General features: G+C 44.9%; 2 protein-coding genes across 5 annotated transcripts in view; one reads left to right on the top strand and one right to left on the bottom strand.

Annotated features, from left to right (window-relative positions):
- LOC138750000 (small G protein signaling modulator 2-like) overlaps window positions 1-18,319 on the bottom strand; it is a 291,864-nt gene that overhangs the window by 60,989 nt on the left and 212,556 nt on the right. The window lies entirely within an intron of this gene.
- mnta (MAX network transcriptional repressor a) overlaps window positions 1-18,319 on the top strand; it is a 165,912-nt gene that overhangs the window by 132,408 nt on the left and 15,185 nt on the right. For all 4 annotated transcript variants that reach the window (XM_069912152.1, XM_069912151.1, XM_069912149.1 and 1 more), the window contains one exon: window positions 17,212-17,404. In XM_069912152.1, coding sequence (XP_069768253.1) covers window positions 17,212-17,404 — 193 coding nt within the window. The remainder of the gene's footprint in view (window positions 1-17,211; window positions 17,405-18,319) is intronic.

Below are 18,319 nucleotides of genomic sequence, written 5' to 3'. Positions count from 1 at the left end.
CCCGATTACGGACTTACCACCCGCTTTCCACCCATCTGTGGTACTGACACCTCAAGCATGGACACAACCCAATCCCAGCCACCCATCTGATCTCCCAAAGTCCCGAACTCAGACTTAAAACCAGCCTCCGACCTGCCACCTGCCCATCTGAGCTCCCAACACCTGGTCCCGTCCGCCTGCACATCTGAGCTTCTGATGCTCCAAACGACACAGATACTTACCATGCTCAAAAGTAGTATGGAAGTAATTGTAAAGCCCCTAAATTTTACCCTAAAAATTGGTCCACAAAATTAGACTATTACACATTTACACTGTATGAAGAGAGGCAGGGTTTCTGGTACATTGCCATAAGTGTCCTCTTTACACTTAACAGTGGCAACCAGAAGCTATTTTAAGGGTAAGTTGCTTGTTCACAAGATTGCCTTACTTGAGGCATTGAAGGTGGTGCCTCATCTCCTTGTTTTGGGGGGGATGGTGGTTCTTAACACAGAAAACAACTGAGAAAAGATGTCTTGCACAGTACAAGGAACACATTGCAAATGTCCTTCAGATTGCACAATGCACAGTGCGAGTTTACTGCTGCAAGAAGGCCTTATTTTGATGAAAAGGAATTCTGCTATTTTTCTCGCACATTGAATTCTCAGCTCATGGTTTGGCAAAGTCGTCAGGCGTTTTAATTGCACTATAATTAGCCTTGGAACTGGGGAGATTAGATAAGTTCAGTCAGACATTCTCTGCAGAGAAAAGGAGGCTTTTTTTAATAATGGAAGATGAGCCAGAATTCTGCCTTTACATGCAGTCTGTCTCAGAAAAGCATCTGTTTACCAGGCAGTGGCAGTGAACTGGTCTTGAGAAATGCAAGTTTAAAAACCGAAAACTCACAGAGGACGATCTCAGGGTTTTAAAAAAATTAATTTCAGGGTTGGTGCATTGAGTTCCTGTTTCGGGAATTAAGACTCGGCCACCTGAAAATGCTGAATATTCCGTTCCAACAACCATCTGGCGTTCTTCTGATGGAGGTGACCCTTTGGGAGACAGGTTTGTGTCTGGACACACAGGGAGCAATCAGTTCAGGAGGGGGCAATTCACTCATCTACTGCTTGAGTGTTTCAGTTGATGCTGCACTTTGGAGATGTGCAGGATTTACTCCACCATAAAATCATGAGGACATGACCTTTGTAAGTTGTAAAAAGCCATAAAAGGCAATAGGCTTGCGCAAGAGCTCTGATTACAGAGGGGAGATGGTTGAGTCATGCCATGTGATGCTAATGGGCGGTCAGAATTGCCAACACTGCAAAGAACCAAGCAACTGTCGGGAGAAAGGAGTTGATGGCAATCTGGCAATCTTTTTTGTCCCTAAAATAAAAATAAAATAATTGGTGCCTACATTTATGGAACCAGAGAGCCATAGAGCAATTACAGCACAGAAACAGGCCACTCAACCCCTCTAGACTGCCAAACCATTTTTTTTCCTTGTCCCGCTGATCCATGCCTGCTCATATCCCTCCATACCTCCCATCCACGTACCTGTCCAAATTCTTCTTAAATGCTAAAATTGAGCCTGCATTTACCACTTCAGCTGGAAGGTCATTCCACATTCCCACCACTCTCTGTGTGAAGAAGTTCCCCTTCATGTTTCCCCTAAACATTTCCCCTTTCACCCTTAAACCATGTCCTCTGGTTTGTATCTTATCTACCCTCAGTAGAAAAGCCCTACCTTCATTTAAATACCTCTATCAAATTTCCCCTCATTCTTCTACACTCCAGGGAATAAAGTCCTAACCTGTTCAACCTTTCCCTGTAACTCAGTTCCTGAAGTCCAGACAACATCCTAATAAATCTTCTCTGCACTCTTTCCATCCTATTGATAGCTTTCCTGTAGTTAGGTGATCATAATTGCACACAACACTCCAAATTTAGCCTCATCAATGTCTTGTACAACTTTAACATAACATCCAAACTCCTGTATTCAGTACTTTAATTTATGAAGGCCAATATGCCAAAAGCTCTCTTATCCAACCCAGTGACTCCACTTTCAGGGAATTATGTATCTGTATTCCCAGATCCCTCTGTTCTACCACTCTCCTCAGTGCCCGACCATTTACCATGTATGTCAACAGGTCAAACATATTTCATATTACAAAGATACATTACCAATATTTCGGGCTTGAGCCCTTCATCAAGGCATGGGCAAAATATTGGCAGGCAGCATGGTTAGTGTAGCGCCAGAGACCGGGACCAGGATTTGGATCCCACGTGATTTGTAAGGAGCTTGTGCATTCTCCTCGTTACTGTGTGGGTTTCCTCAGGGTGCTCTGGATTCCTCCCACCCTCAAAAACATACCGGGGGGGGTTGTTGTTCCATTGGGTGTAATTGGGCGGCACGGGATCGTGGGCCAAAAGGCCCACCTTTTAGCATGGGCCTGTATGTCCACATTTAACATTTAAACATTCAAATGTTGTTTAATAAATAGTGGAGTCACGGACAGTTAGTGTGAGCAGTTCCTTTATTCTTTCTGCATTCTCACTGCCCAACAGGAAGCTATGGTGAATGTAGTAATGCACTAATGGTGTTAAAATGTCTGAAGCCGATGGAGAAGCCTTTTGTTTACCAATTCTGAATTTGCTTTTCTAGTTCTTTATTGAAGTGGATTTAAATTGTGCAGATTGCCTGTTGTGCCTGGTCCACAAACATCTAACCTTCAGAGAGGAGAGGATTTTTTCGACTTCTGCCTGAGCCCAGGATTACATGGAATAACAGGCTAGAACTGAGGAGCAGGATCTGTGACTGCAGCAGACTATTGTTTGCATTTGTTTATATTGAGACAACAGCAAGTGAGATAAATGGTTATAAGCAGAAACTTGAAAGGAATAAGTCTGTGAAGAGACATTTAATTCACAGCCTCGTCTGGCTGAGTTTTCAGAGAGGTTGAATAACATGCAGATGGCCTTTTCCTCTTTGCGTGCTGCTATTAACGGCATAAAATTCTTCAACGAGGACTTACTTCCCTTCGGACAGGACACACACTGCAGATCAAACCTGGTCACGCAATGTTTATTCACCAACAGCGGTGATTGGTTGGGGGGGGTGGGGGGGGAAGTATATAAAGGCTTTGTTTTTTTCCCCCCTCTCACCTGCTCCCTGGGATTAAGTTGAACATTGATAATGGCCGTCCAATCCAAAGCTGAATAAATACATTTACTTTGGGGTAAATAATGAATTGTGTGAAACTAATGGTTTGGGGTCGGCGTGTCATCCGACCCCAAATTTGAAAGATATTTCTTCCCCTTGCCAAAACCTCTCCATGCAACCCTATTTACATCACTTTCAGGCAATTATGGATCTTTATTCCCAGATCCCTCTGTTCTACTGCACTCCTCAGCGCCCCACAATTTACTATGTATGTCCTTTCTTGGTTTGTCCATCCAAAATGCAACACCTTACACTTGTCTTCACCTCACACCTAAATTCAATCTTTTTTCCCAGCTGCTCCAGATCCCTCTGCAAGCTTTGAAGGCCTTCCTCACTGACCACAATGCCTCCAATCTTTGTGATATCTGCAAACTTGCTGGTCCAATTGACCATATTATCATCCAGATCATTGATATCGATGACAAACAGAAATGGTTCCAGCACTGATCCCTGAAGCACACCACTAGTCACAGGCCTCCAGTCTGGGAAGCAATCATCCACTTCCACTCTCTGGCTTCTTCTGTATGGCCGATGTCAAATCCAGTTTACTATCTCACCATGAATATCGAGAGTCTTAACCTTCCTGACTAACCTCCCATGTGGGACCTTGTCAAAGGCCTTACTGAAGTCCACGTAGACAAGATTTATTTTAATCAGCCACACCAGTGTCTTGCCGAAGAAACTTGCCCCATCAGGGTTTTCCAGATGGTGACCTCTTTCTTCTAGGTCACCACAGAGTTCATTTTTTGTTTCCCTTATTTCAAGTGAAATGATTAGGCAGCCAGTCACAAGGGCTTTGACCAGGCTGAACTAAGCACTCACAACCCGTCTTCAAAATTGGGTTTTTCCACAGCTTGCCAGCTTCTCCTGCTCCAGATCCAGCTGGTGCTGCTGCTCTTTCTCTCTCTCTCTCTCTCTCTGAGAAAAGCCTGTTTTACTCTCTCTGCTTGCAAAATGACATGACCCTCTTAGAACAGCAAGCAGCATTCAGACAGACTGTAGCTCCAACGAGTTCTTTCATCTGTTGATTTTCAAAACAACAATCCATTAGTGAAGTCTCTTGGGCACTCTTCAAAGTTTTTGCAAAGGCTCTCAGAGCTGGACTGACTAGCCTGAGTAGGGCTCAGTATTTTAAATGAGATCTGTTTTGAAATATTTGTATATAACCTACACTAAAAAAATACCTGCATCACTTTATCTCCAAAAATCATATCTATATACATTATAAAACACAACTTATTCAGTCACAACATCCATAGCCTTTCCTTCATCAACTTGCCTGGTATATTGATAAACTCTCTCAGATTGGTTAAATATGTCCTACTGCGCACAAAGCCATGTTGAGTATCCCCTCAGTCCCTGGCTATCCAAATACTTGTATATACGATCCCTTAGAACACCTTCCATTAATTTACCTGCTTCTGACGTCAGGCTCAGCAGACTACAACCAGCTCGATGACCACTTACCTTCAAACCATGCTCCTTAATTTTCAGCTTGCCTGTCAGGAGAATTATCCTCAAGGTATCCCGTAAATTACCCTCAGAATCTTATTTTTTAATAAACGACTGTACAGAAGTGCCCAAGCTCATTCTACTGATCGCAAGGATTAGTCCAGTAAACCTTCACTGCTCCGCATCCAAGATATCCACGTACTTCCTAAATAAGGAGGTCAGAAGAGAGCAGTCTCGCCAAGTCCCTGTGCAGTTGTAGCAGGATTTTCTTCCTCCACCTAGCGTGCAACATGTGCCAACATTCCTTTTGCTTTTTTTAAAAATGGCTGTACTTTCATGTCTGTAGAATTTTATTAGTACCTTACTATTTTTACCAAAGTAAAATTGTCTCACACTTTGTTACATTATGCATCTGCTCCTTTCCTTCCTATGATTATATCTCCATGCACAGTCCCCACCTCAGCTTTGTTTTGAAGTGAATGCAGGGTTTTGAGTACCCTGTTTTCTCAGTGAACAGGAATTCCCCAACCCATCTACATTATGCCTCCCTGCAGGTTTGAGGCTAAGATTTCTCTATCCTAGTCCTCCCAGGTTCACAAATGTAAATATTTATTTAAGGAATTGGAATGTGGTAATGTCTTCACATACAATAAAACCCCTGGTATCGGCACCTATTGGGATTGGTAGATGCCAGATGAGTATCTTTTCCGGTTGCTTGAGACTTGCTCTTACAGTGCCTAATACACCTGCATTAAGAATAAACAAAAATACCGTACTGTACTTACACTGAACTTCACGCGTGAAAATATAAACCGTAAAGCATTTTACTTTATTTTCAGTCACATTAAATTAAAACTTTTAACCTTCGCTGCATCAGCAGGTTGCTCCCCCTTGGAGCCGCCTGAAAGTCGAACAATAATTTTATAGGTAATTAACCCCCCCCCCCCCCCCCCCCAAGTTCACAGATGAAGCCTCTGACCAGGGAGACTCTTACTAAGCAGGGATAAGGAGGCACTTAAAGAGAGTCACCTACTAATGATAAAAACTCTTACAAGGCAGGAAGAATTGAGAGGTTTGAAAGATTCGCCCCATCAGTGAGCAGCAGTGGTCGGTTCTTCATCCTGGGTGCCACCATTTTATTCAAACACAACTTTATTGAAACTTTGTTCAAACAGCCACTGTAGGTGGGGCGTGACCGGGCCACCCCACTGGCTGAATGTTTTCTCCCATCTTCACCAAGGGGTTGTGTGTTGCTTTGTAGAACATATACTTTTACAATTTTAAATATGATTTATTTTAATTTTATTTATTAATTTAATTCTTCAATTTTTTTTGCTGGTTGCTTGAATTCCAGATAATGGGTATTTTACTGTACAAGCTGGAACAGGAAGCACTAATTCATTGCAAGGAATTTCATTCGATGCGTGCAGAAATTTTGCATTAGGGTCCAGTCTGTTGCATTTCCTGTGCCCCCCCCCCCCCACCCCAGTCCCCAAAGAAAAGGGTGAGGTTTTGCATTCCTGAACCTCTTGCCCATTAATCTGAAGCCATGATGTACCTATGACTTGGTGACTCCCAGGAGCAGGCGCAGTACCTCTGCAGAATGTTGTCACTGTCTGAAAAAAATCTGTGGTTAAATGGTGCAGACAGTGTCATCGACTGTTCCCAGACAAGGCTGCAAAGCTTTTTAGCAGTCGGCATTAGATTTCTGATTGAGGATGACATGGCAACCGTGAATGAAAGTGGGCCGCTGAAAGCTCGTGAGTACTTGCTGGTTATTGAAGGCGCCATGGCAACAGTTCTGTTTCTCAGGCTTAGCTCTCGAAACAAACCCACAAACCGCACAGGTGGAATGATCTCTTTTACAATCTGGCAATTCTGTCTGCAGCTTTGTAAATAACAAGTTGTCCTGCCTGGCTTGGGGAAAGGCGGGAGCTTTGGAAATGTGTAAACTGCATTCTGTGGAAGTAGGATGCAGTGAGCAGAGATGGCTAAGGAATTTGCCACTGTTGGGTTAAATGGCAGCCTCCCTTTTAACAAGAGGTAGGACGTGACCAAGGTGAGGTCTCAGAACACTACAGAAGCTGGAACACAGAGGTAAAATGCAAAGGCAGAAAATAAACTACAGATAAAGCCTCTGGAATTCCGGAATTCAAGCATCGGCAGCCTTGTCTGAAGAGGGCGCACAAAATCATTGAGGACCCTTTCCACCCTGAACACAGGATCTTTCAGCTGCTCTCATTGGGAAAGAGATACAGGAGGATCAGAGCCAGCACCTCCAGACTGAGGAACAGTTCAGCTAAATTCCTTCCACACTTCCTGATCAAAGCTTGGCCCCAATCCACCTCAATAAAACAATCATTATAGGGGTTCTCTTCACAGGGGTTTACTTCAGAACATAGAACGATTCAGGCCCGTCAGCCCATGATTTTTTGCTGAACCATGAAAACTTTCTGCAAATCTCCCTAGTCCTGCCTTGTAAGAGTATTTTGTTACAACAATGTCTACCAAAGAATCTCAATGTTCGAGATTCCTTTATTATCATGTAATAATAATTTTTTTTTGCCTGTCGTTAAGGCAATCAAAAAAATCTCTATTAGTATTGCCTGGCACCCCCAATAATAAGAGAAAGAGAAGCAAAACTAAGTCCCTTCAGTGACTGAGTGTCCGTGGACTCGCCTCCAGCGCTCCCACAGCCTCTGCAGCCGCATCAAGTCAGTGTTCTCTTCCTCTGGAAGCTTGTTTGGTGGGTCCAACAGGGCAAGAATTGTGTGCACTAACTTGGCAATGAATGAGAAATTGGGCTCGGTCATCTTGCACAGCAGGCCCACAGCCTCCATTCGTACCTCTGCACCGTAGACCAGCACAGAGTCAATCACACCAGTCAAAAGAGATGTTATGTCATTGAAGGATTTTAGAATGAGTGACACAGCGGCAATTTGTCCCATCCATCTCTGTTCCAGAAGGTGTTGAAGATACACAGCCTTATAGTGCACGGCAATTGTAGAGGGCATCACACACATGAAAGAAGTCCACGATAGCTGTTCAATCCATCTGCAACACGAGCTCCAGATCCAAACCTCCGATACAATCAGGAAGCCTTCATTGCCCAAGGTCCTTTGGGCTCCCTTCTTCCTCTCAATGCCCTCTTGAATCTCAGTTCCAATGAGCCTGTCTCCAGTGGCCTGCAACTTGTGTGAGTCCTTTAACCATTGGTTGCCAATGACCCGTAGCCTGGTCTGCTGCCCTGCAAACCTCTTATAACCTCAGCTTGTAAAGTACATTGTCATGTCATAAAAAGGTGCTACAGAAATGCACGTCTGATTTCTTTTCAGATGTGCACATGGGTATCCACTATTGTGAGGAAAGATGTACAGTTTCTCCCTCAGTCTATCTGGAGTCACCCAATGTGCCGTTAAATCTGACATCCCAGTAACGCACCAAGGTGCTCAACTTTTCACACTGGATTTATTTTTCCTGGGCTTCCCAAGTTGTTGCCAATCCCCTGTCAAACGAACGGGAATGCCTCAGTGATTCCCTTCCCTTGGTTTCTTGCAAGAGTGCCCTTCAGGTGGCAACCCCGGGCAACGGACTCGTGTTAAACCTGTGAAAAGCCAGGAGAGCAATCAATCAGCGTGCCACTAGAAAATGTGGTGCACTTCAGAAATGATTGCAGTTGGCAAATGACTTTGGCTTGTAGAGTGCAGGCAGGCTTTTCTATTATACTTCAACGACATGCCAATGCAGGAATAGATAGTGTAGCAATGTGCGTGGAGCAGTTGGAAGAGTGTAAAGTCACTGTGCATTGGCAGCTTACCAAGAGGCTTCCTGTAAGAGCAGATCTGAACTGCGCCACGTGTGTAGTGAACTATCTAAGACTGGGGGAGGGAGGGGAGGGAGGGGCGGGACTCTGCTAATTACTGGATTTGTCGTATGAAAGCACAAGGGATCCTTGATGTGTTCTGGGTGAGGCCTTGAGCAGCCAACAAAGGAAATGCAACTTAATGGAAATCCCTTAGTGTGAGCGTGCGCTTTGCCCAGACTGAAATCTTCTCTTCCTTTCAAAACAGGCGTGTCCTATCCCGTATCGCGCCCTGTTTTCTTCCTCTCCTGAGTGCCCCCACGGGCTATCGATGCTTAGTTTGCTGATAACCTAGTGGGTGTTTGGTGCCACGAGTAACTTGGCAGTGGAGATTGGTGACCTGGCCACAGAACTGTGGCTGATTGCCATTAAAATAAAGCAGCTGATTTCCCAGTGGCACGCAACACTGAGGTCAGACCACAGATTAACCCTTTGAGAACTGCATGGCTTTGTGAAATTGGAGTTTTCTTAATCGCCAAAAATTATTTTAATTTAAAAGAAAACAAAAACCCTGCAAATTCTGGAAAATCAGAAATAAAAGCGTAAAATGCTAAAGATAGTAGGTTAGAGTCAAAATTTAGTATTATAGACACGTCACGATATTTGTTGCTTAACAACAGTATTACAGGTGCAAATATTGCTATAGATTGCATTGCAAAATAAATTAATAAATAGTGCAAAAAAGGAGAAAGTGGGGTAGTTTCTGCAGCTCATTGTCCATTCAGAAATCTGATGGCGGAGGGGTAGAAGCTGTCTTTATGCCATCTGGGTGCTCGCCTTCAAGCTCCTGTACCTCCATCCTGATGGTAGCAGTGTGAAGAGGGCATGGCTTGGGTGGCTGCTTTCTGAAAACACATCATCTTGTAAATGTTCTCAATATAGAGAAGACTGATGCCCATGATGGGTGCTGGCTGAGTTCACAATGCTCTGGAGTTTTATTTTCCAGTCCTGTGCATTGGCACCTCCGTACCAGACAGTGATGCAGCCAGACAGAATGTACACCTGTAGAAATTTTTGAGGGTCACAAAATATGGTGTGATCTGCAAATATGAAGACGGTATTTGAATTGAGCCTAGCCACACGGTCATGGGTGTAGAGTGAGTAGAGTACTGGGCCAAGCACACATCCTTGAAGTGCACCTGTGTTTATCATCAGTGAAGAGGAGACATTTGCCATTTGTACTAACTGTGGGCTTCTAATGAGGATTCAGTTGCAGAGAGGGGTGCAGAGCCTTAGGCTTTGGAGCTTGTTGGCCAGCTATGCTAAAAATGGTGTATTTTGGTGTCGAAAGTTGAGCTGTAGTCGATGAAGAGTTGATTGATGTTGCTGTTGACCAGGTGGTCCAGAGCTGAGTGGAGAGTCAGTGATATTGCATCTGTTTTGGAGTGATGGTAAGCGAACTGCACTGGGTCCAGGTCTTCTTGGGCACTGATGCCCTTTTAATGCAGACAGGAACCTCCAACTGCAGCAATGAGAGATTGACAGGAGAGAGAAACAATCAATGCTCTGGGATGTTGACCTGAATTATTGAGAATGGTTTGTATCTACTCAGCTTCTTCAGTATGAGGTGAGTGCCAGGTTCTCCCTGCTCTACCCCTGAAGTTGTCTCTTCAGTCATAGGCTATGGACATTACTGACAAGGCTTGAATTTATTGGCCAGGACTAATTACCCCTTGAAATGAATTACTTGATGTACCATTTCAGACAAATGTAACTGTTGTCCTGAACCAGTTAGTAATAATGATAAACGAGAACATCTGCAGATGCTGGGCTCTAGTGCAGTGCACAAGTACTGGAGAAACAAGTTGAGGCCACCCACCAATTGGAGGAACAATACTTTGTGTGCTGTCACGGCAGTGTCCAACCAGACAGCATTACTATGAACCTCCAATTTCCATTAAGCCCCTCACCTGTATTCCCTTCCCCTTGTCCTCTCTCTTTTCCCTCATCCCTCTCTCTTTTCCCTCATCCCTCTCTCTTCCTCATCCCTCTCTCTTCCTCATCCCTCTCTCTTCCTCATCCCTCTCTCTTCCTCATCCCTCTCTCTTCCTCATCCCTCTCTCTTCCTCATCCCTCTCTCTTCCTCATCCCTCTCTCTTCCTCATCCCTCTCTCTTCCTCATCCCTCTCTCTTCCTCATCCCTCTCTCTTCCTCATCCCTCTCTCTTCCTCATCCCTCTCTCTTCCTCATCCCTCTCTCTTCCTCATCCCTCTCTCTTCCTCATCCCTCTCTCTTCCTCATCCCTCTCTCTTCCTCATCCCTCTCTCTTCCTCATCCCTCTCTCTTCCTCATCCCTCTCTCTTCCTCATCCCTCTCTCTTCCTCATCCCTCTCTCTACCTCATCCCTCTCTCTACCTCATCCCTCTCTCTTTCCCATCCCTCTCTCTTTCCCATCCCTCTCTCTTTCCCATCCCTCTCTCTTTCCCATCCCTCTCTCTTTCCCATCCCTCTCTCTTTCCCATCCCTCTCTCTTTCCCATCCCTCTCTCTTTCCCATCCCTCTCTCTTTCCCATCCCTCTCTCTTTCCCATCCCTCTCTCTTTCCCATCCCTCTCTCTTTCCCATCCCTCTCTCTTTCCCATCCCTCTCTCTTTCCCATCCCTCTCTCTTTCCCATCCCTCTCTCTTTCCCATCCCTCTCTCTTTCCCATCCCTCTCTCTTTCCCATCCCTCTCTCTTTCCCATCCCTCTCTCTTTCCCATCCCTCTCTCTTTCCCATCCCTCTCTCTTTCCCATCCCTCTCTCTTTCCCATCCCTCTCTCTTTCCCATCCCTCTCTCTTTCCCATCCCTCTCTCTTTCCCATCCCTCTCTCTTTCCCATCCCTCTCTCTTTCCCATCCCTCTCTCTTTCCCATCCCTCTCTCTTTCCCATCCCTCTCTCTTTCCCATCCCTCTCTCTTTCCCATCCCTCTCTCTTTCCCATCCCTCTCTCTTTCCCATCCCTCTCTCTTTCCCATCCCTCTCTCTTTCCCATCCCTCTCTCTTTCCCATCCCTCTCTCTTTCCCATCCCTCTCTCTTTCCCATCCCTCTCTCTTTCCCATCCCTCTCTCTTTCCCATCCCTCTCTCTTTCCCATCCCTCTCTCTTTCCCATCCCTCTCTCTTTCCCATCCCTCTCTCTTTCCCATCCCTTTTCCCCATCCTCTCTCTTCCCCATCCTCTCTTCCTCATCCCTCTCTCTTCCCTCTCTCTACTTCTCTTCCTTCTCCTATCAACTATCTTTCTTAGCCCTCTGCCTCCTCCTTTGCTTCTTTACCTTCCCACCTGTAACCTCCTCCCCTCCCCATATCTTTTTATTCCTGCATTTGCCTGACCTCTGGCACTCCTGACGAAGGGCTCAGGCCTGAAACTTCCTCAGGGTGACCGGCTGAGTTTCTCCAGCACTGTTGTGAGTTGCAATTAGGAACGACGCGTCGGCTGGACCGAGCAAAGTTGGCCGATCTGCGGATGCTGGAATCCTGCTCGACCGACGAGGCTGGAGGGACTCAGCAGGTCAGGCAGCATCTTTGGGTAGAAATGGGCAGGCCATGTTTTTGAGACTCGAGTGGTATGGAGTGACGGTAAGTGTATTAAGGGGGGGAGAGGAAGGATGGGGGGTGGAGTAAGAAGCTGGGGAGGGGCAAAAGAGTGATCGGGTATTGGACAGAAATACTTTTCACAACAGTCCACTAATGGTACAAACTTTAAATGACCAATGCATACAACTACCTCAACTGACATTTCCAACTCCAGCCTGAATCAGCAGTTGAAACTTCTGTATGTCAGTCCAGTTACCAAAATGGTGCAGAATCTCAGTCAGTAAGAGCCAAGATGTTTAAGAGAGCTTGAATTAGTTCAGCTCAGTGACCACTACAGTGTCGTTCCTTTTTATCTTTCTGTCTGGGCCACCGTAACAATCCCCTATTTTTGCATTTCTTCAGAAGCTCTGATATGTATTTCTTGGATCATGAGATCAGGAAACCTTTGTATTTCATTTTCAAAGTTCAGATTTATGGCTAGAGTACATACATGACATCATATGGAACCCTGAGATTCCTTTTACTGTGGGCTAGGCAGAATTTCTACTGTTCTGTGTTCTAAATTGGTACAAAGTATGTCTATATTAAATAACTGTCCCAAATCAAACCTGTCAAGCTTTCCATTATCAGAAGGGACTTTAGAAGTGACAATTAGTTCTGTCAGTGGTTCAGATTTACAACATTGGCAGTTTGGTCATTTTAATACTAATATTTCAGTACACTGAATTTCCCTAAAAAGCTGCAATCCAGTGTGAGCATAGATGGTTGGTAAGAGCTCTGCCAGGGTACAGTAAACCCGTTATCCGGAATTCAAGGAACCAGCAACCTTATGCAAAACAAATTGAGGGAAAAATAATAGGCAAGAAATACGGAAGTTTAAAGTAGACGCGCATCTCCGTTAATTTGCCAATCACGGAGCACACAATCTCAAGCAATTGGAAAATTCTCTTATCCAGCATCGACCAATCCCCATAGGTGCCAGATACCGGGGGTTTTACCTATATTTAGTTGCTTTCCACTATCACTGGCTTCGGACCCTTGTTGAGATGAGATGAGGTGGATTTTGATATACATGCCTGCACAAGTCTACAGCTTTTGAGCAAGCAACAGGAAGTTAAATCTAATATTTAGACGCCTGTGAAATCGTTCAAACTCTGTTCCTCTTCTGTCAGCAAGCAAGGTAATAGTTAACCTGTGTTAATACAAAAGCAGGGATGTGATTTTTGAAGCTTATAAGGCATTGGTCGGACCACGTGTGGACCATTCTGAGGATTTTTGGGCTCCCTATCTAAGGAAGATTGTGTCTCATTTGAAGCCTATTGAATACTAAAAGGACTAGACAGAGTGGATGTGGAGAGGATGTTTCCTATGGTGGGGGAGACTGGGACCAGAGGGCACACTGGCAGAATACAAAAATATCCCTTTAGATCAGAGATAAGGAGGAATTTATTTACCCAGAGGGTGGTTAATCTGTGGAATTCGTTGCCGCGGGCGGCTGTGGAGGCCAAGTCATCGGGGATATTTAAGGCAGATCAGGAAAGGAATTGAGGGGTCACGGGGAGGAGGCAGGAGAATGGAGTTGAAAAGGACAGTAAATCAGCCATGATAGAATGGCAGGCCGACTTGATGGGCTGAATGGCCTAATTCTACTCCTCTGTCTTATGATCTTATCAGGAATAGGAACAGGAGGTGGACCTTCTCTGTCACTCAACTAGATTACTGATCTGATCCTTGATTCAACTCCTTATCCCCACAATACTCTATTCCCCTGTTGCCAAATAAATCCTGTATCGTAGCCTTGAGTGATTTAACAAGTCATCATCCATAGTCCTTTGGGAAGGCAGGGAATTCCAGATGGTCATTGACCTTTATGACTTTTCTCTTCAACTCCATTTTAAACAGCTGGCATTTTAACTTGAGACCAAATTCCACCACTTACCCTGTCAAGCTCCACCTTTAGATTGATTCCTCTGTAAGTTAACACCTTTCTTTCTCCTAAACCCCAGAGTGTACAGGCTTTTGCTATTCATTCTGTTAATCAGGAACTGGGGAAAATCCATTCCTCTTTAGAGGAGCCAGTGCAATCTATAAATTTGCTGACAACACCACTGTTAGCTGTATAATGGGATATAATGAAACAGAATACAGCTTCTGACTGGCCTGAATCCAGGTCTGCAGTCTTCCCATTGGTCCAGAGATTCGGTCACTCATACACTGGTGCCAAAGGTGCACAAGTGCAGCTGAACCGTGACCATTCAGTGGCCCGATGTCCCCAGGCATGGCCTTTGTTCCAAGGTCTTCTTTTCCTATGATCTGAATCTGGTCTCAAAGCATTCACATCTCACCGCTGATTTTAATTCATGTCGTTTCTTCCCTGGGCTCGTTTTGGGTGTGACTTTGCATTGAGAAAACAACAGATTATACATACGTTAGTTAGTTAGGGGTGGGTGGATCTCACAGGGTTAACAGAATATATTTGGGAGTCATAGAGATTTATAGCTTTGGTCCAGTTTGTCCATACTTGTTGTCTACCCATAAGATATAGGAGCACAAGTAGGCCATACAGCCCATCAAGTCCGCTCAGCCATTCCATCATGAGATGATCCTTTCTCCCACTCAGTCCCACCTTCCTGCCTTCTGCCCATAACCTTTGATGCCCTGACTATTCAGATACCTATCAATCTCTGCCTTAAACACACCCAGCGACTTGGCCGCCACAGCCACCCGTGGCAGAAAATTCAAGAAGTCCACCACTCTCTGGTTAAAGTAATTCCTCCGCATCTCTGTTTTAAATGGGTGCCCTTCAATCCTAGATTCCCCTACCATGGGAACCTCCAAACATTTCCGAGCCATTTAACCTAACCTGTTCTACTCATCGTCTCTTAGAAATGAAAAGATTAAAGAAAATTTGTGATCCATGAGATGCGAGTCTGCAGGAGATGTAGATGATATCTTTCATGTTGCTTTTGCCGTTGAAGTCCTTTTGAACTCTGCTTGCTGTTGTAATATTAGAAATGTCACATTATGTGACTTAATTTAAGCTTTATGATTGCAAAGCAAGGTAATCTTGCAAGAAAGACAAAACTCAAGCTCCTATTGAGCCAGGATTAGATTGCAGCCTTGAAATTTCCTTGTGTCCTCTTGCAGTTCAGATGTTTACTCTTTTCATTGTCAGTGTGGGTTAATTTAGTTTCACTGCCTGCTCTGCCTGCACTCAAGTGTTCCTGTGGCAACATTGCACCATGTTGGTTTGTGAATGATATGAAGTTGATCCTTGGGAAGAAGGTTTTTGAGTCCGGTTTATTTACGATCTTGAGCATTTGCTCTGAAGATCATGATTCTTTGGAATCAACGTAGAAGGCAGCGATTTATATTTCGGCCCAGTTGTGAAATTAGTCCCACTTCCCTGGGCTTTCCCCATACCCTCTAAATCTTTCCTTTTCAAGTATAACGCTACTACTCTTCCGAATCTGCTTCTACTCTTTCTCGTTCTTGGGCAGTCCCTCGGATTTGAAGGGAACTTGTTTCCACTCTGGTTTAATGGGATCTGAGGTGATCCGTGAGGTTGTGTGCACCAACTACTCCATTGTGTTCTCCCAGTGAGTGGACTTGGGCTTCTCAATTGCAACCTGAACGCGCCTTCTCCACTTTGACCAGCCGTGGGGTCAGTGATTGCCAGGAAGATGTGGAAATGTTGCACTCTGTTTAAAGGAGGCTCTGAGCATGTTCCTGAGCCCTTTTCTGCTGTCTGTCTGATAATCTCCCAACGGCAGAGCTTACGGCACGGTTAGTGTAGCTGTTCGTGCAACGCTGTTTCTGTGCCAGCGACCAAGGTTCGAATCCACCTGCAAGGTGTTTGTATGTTCTCCCTGTGTCTGCCTGGGTTTTTGTCCGGGTGCTCCGCTTTCCCCCCTACCTTTCAAAAACGCACCAAGGTTGTAAGTGAATTGGGTGTAACTGGGAAGCATGGGTCGAGTGGGTCTGTTATCTCTGCTTTATGTCTGTAATACTGTAACAATAGAGTGTGTTTGTCAAGAGTGATTTTTGAGCATGAGTCATGTTGCAGCTATATAGAACTTGCGTCAGTCCACGCTTAGAACAGTTCTGGTCACCCCATTACAGGAAGGATGTAAAGGCTTTGGTAAGGGTACAGAAGAGGTTTACCAGGAGGTATGTGGACTGATGTGAGCTACGGGGAGAGGTTGGACAAACTTGGATTGTGTTTGCTGGAGTATCTGAGGCTGAAGGTAGATCCATTAATAAAAACAAATTATGAGAGGCAGAAAGATAGGATTAGTCATTTGTCTGTTAAAGCTGTTGGCAGCAGTCTTAAAACAAAATAAATGAAGCTTCAAGTTCCACGTAATTGACATATATAGTCGGTCTGGAGTTTTATCGGTGGGTAAAAATAAATCCAGAACTGCCTTTGGAAATGAGCAGATTTTTCTCCATTATATTTCATCATATCATCAGATCAGCACGGGTTAATGTAGCTGTTAGCGTAACACTGTTACAGCAGCAAGGATCGGGGTTAGAATCCAGTGCTGTCTAGAAGGAGTCTGTAGGTTTTTCCCGTGTCTGCGTGAGTTTCCTCCGGGTGCTCTGGTTTCCTCCGGCCCTTCAAAACATACTTCAGGTGTAGGTCAATTGGTATTTGGGTGGCACAGGCTCATGGGCCGAAAGGGCTTGTTATCCCACTGTATGTCTAAACATCTAAAAATCCAAACCCTGAATAAAATCCAGGTGACTTGGTGCAGAGAGAAGGTTCTGCTTAAACAGGGGGTCATGGTTAGCGCGATGCTACTACAGTGCCAGTGATCTGGGTTCGAATCTGGTGCTGTCTCTATCAAATATTTGCACCTTCTCCCCATGACCTCGTGGGTTCCTTCTGGGTGCTCCACTTTCCTCCTGCAATACAGAAATGCATGGGGCTGGAAGGTTAATTGATGTATTTGGGCGACATGGGCTCATGGGCCAGCAGGGTCCATTACTGCGCTATGTCTCTAGATTAAAAATTTAAAGATATTTATCCCCCCCACCAATTCAGGAAGGTAAACACAGGTACAGAGGAAGGATGAGATCAGGGAGCAGAGGGCAGTTGCTTTCATCACAACCCATCTCACCGATTCTTGGCCTGTTCCTTTCTGAATAACTACATCTTGCGTCCCTTCTTATCTGTTTGCTTCTAGACTTTAAAAAGGAAGGAGAAGGAATATGAACATGTGATGGAGCGCCTTGCGAGGGAGAAGATTGCTTCGCAGCATCAATTAGCGGAGCTGAAGAAGGAACTGAGCCAGCGAATGGACATTCTGGAAGTAGATCGCATCCTCCGCCAAACTGTACAACTGGAGGACGACCAAGCTTCTACCTCAACTGCGTCCGGTAAGACTTGGGCCAACGACCGAACATCACAGGAGAAAATTGTGTGGCTCATTGGGTTTGCTTAGCAGTGGGAGAAAGCTTTTTTTTTTTCATCGCACCTTGTTTTTTTTTAAACTTCTAATCCAATGTAATTTAATTCTAACCAGTTCGCTGCCAGATTCAGGAGCGAGAATGAAAATCATAAAAAGGGCAAATGCTGGAAATCTGAAATAAGTCAGAAAATGCTGACATGGGTTGAGAGGAATACAGGCCACGCACAGGGACTAGTTTAGTGGGACATTTAGGTCAGCGTGGGCAAATTGGGATGAAGGTGCCACTTTTCTGCACTCTGGACTCTTATCAGGCAGCCTCTGGGGGAAGAAAAACCGTTAATGTTTCTGGTCAAAACAATGAGTCTTTGGCCTGAAATGGGAGCTCCACTTCTCTTTCCACAGCTGCTGCCTGACCTACGGAGTATTTTCAGCGTTGATTAGCAAGTACATGTGGGACAAACCATTCTGTAATTGCGCATGCCTGGACCATGGTGGAGGAGTGACAGCATGAGCGGATATGGTAATAAAGGAGGCAGAGAAGCATGCTTGCCTTCGTCAATCAGGTCATTGAGGGCAAACATTGTCTCAAGAAGAGATATGCTTTTGAAGGTCAAACTTGAAGGCAGAGTGCATGGTTAATGGGAGAGTGCCCAGTTAACGGCAAGATTCTTATCTGTGTGGAGGAACAGGGGCCTTGTGGTCCAAATCCATAGATCTGTCAAAGTTGCCACATGGGTACTTAAGAAGGCTTATGGTATACTAGCCTTCATTCGTTGGGGATTGAGTTCAAGAGTCATGAGGTAATGTTGCAGCTCTGTAAAACTCTGGTTCGACTACACTTGGAATATTGTGTTCAGTTCTGGTTGCCTCATTGCAGGAAGGA

Source organism: Narcine bancroftii, chromosome 14 (genome assembly GCF_036971445.1).
Source record: "Narcine bancroftii isolate sNarBan1 chromosome 14, sNarBan1.hap1, whole genome shotgun sequence".
Lineage (NCBI taxonomy): Eukaryota > Metazoa > Chordata > Chondrichthyes > Torpediniformes > Narcinidae > Narcine > Narcine bancroftii.
Note: the sequence above shows the minus strand (reverse complement) of the source record. Positions and strands in the feature narration are given on the sequence as shown.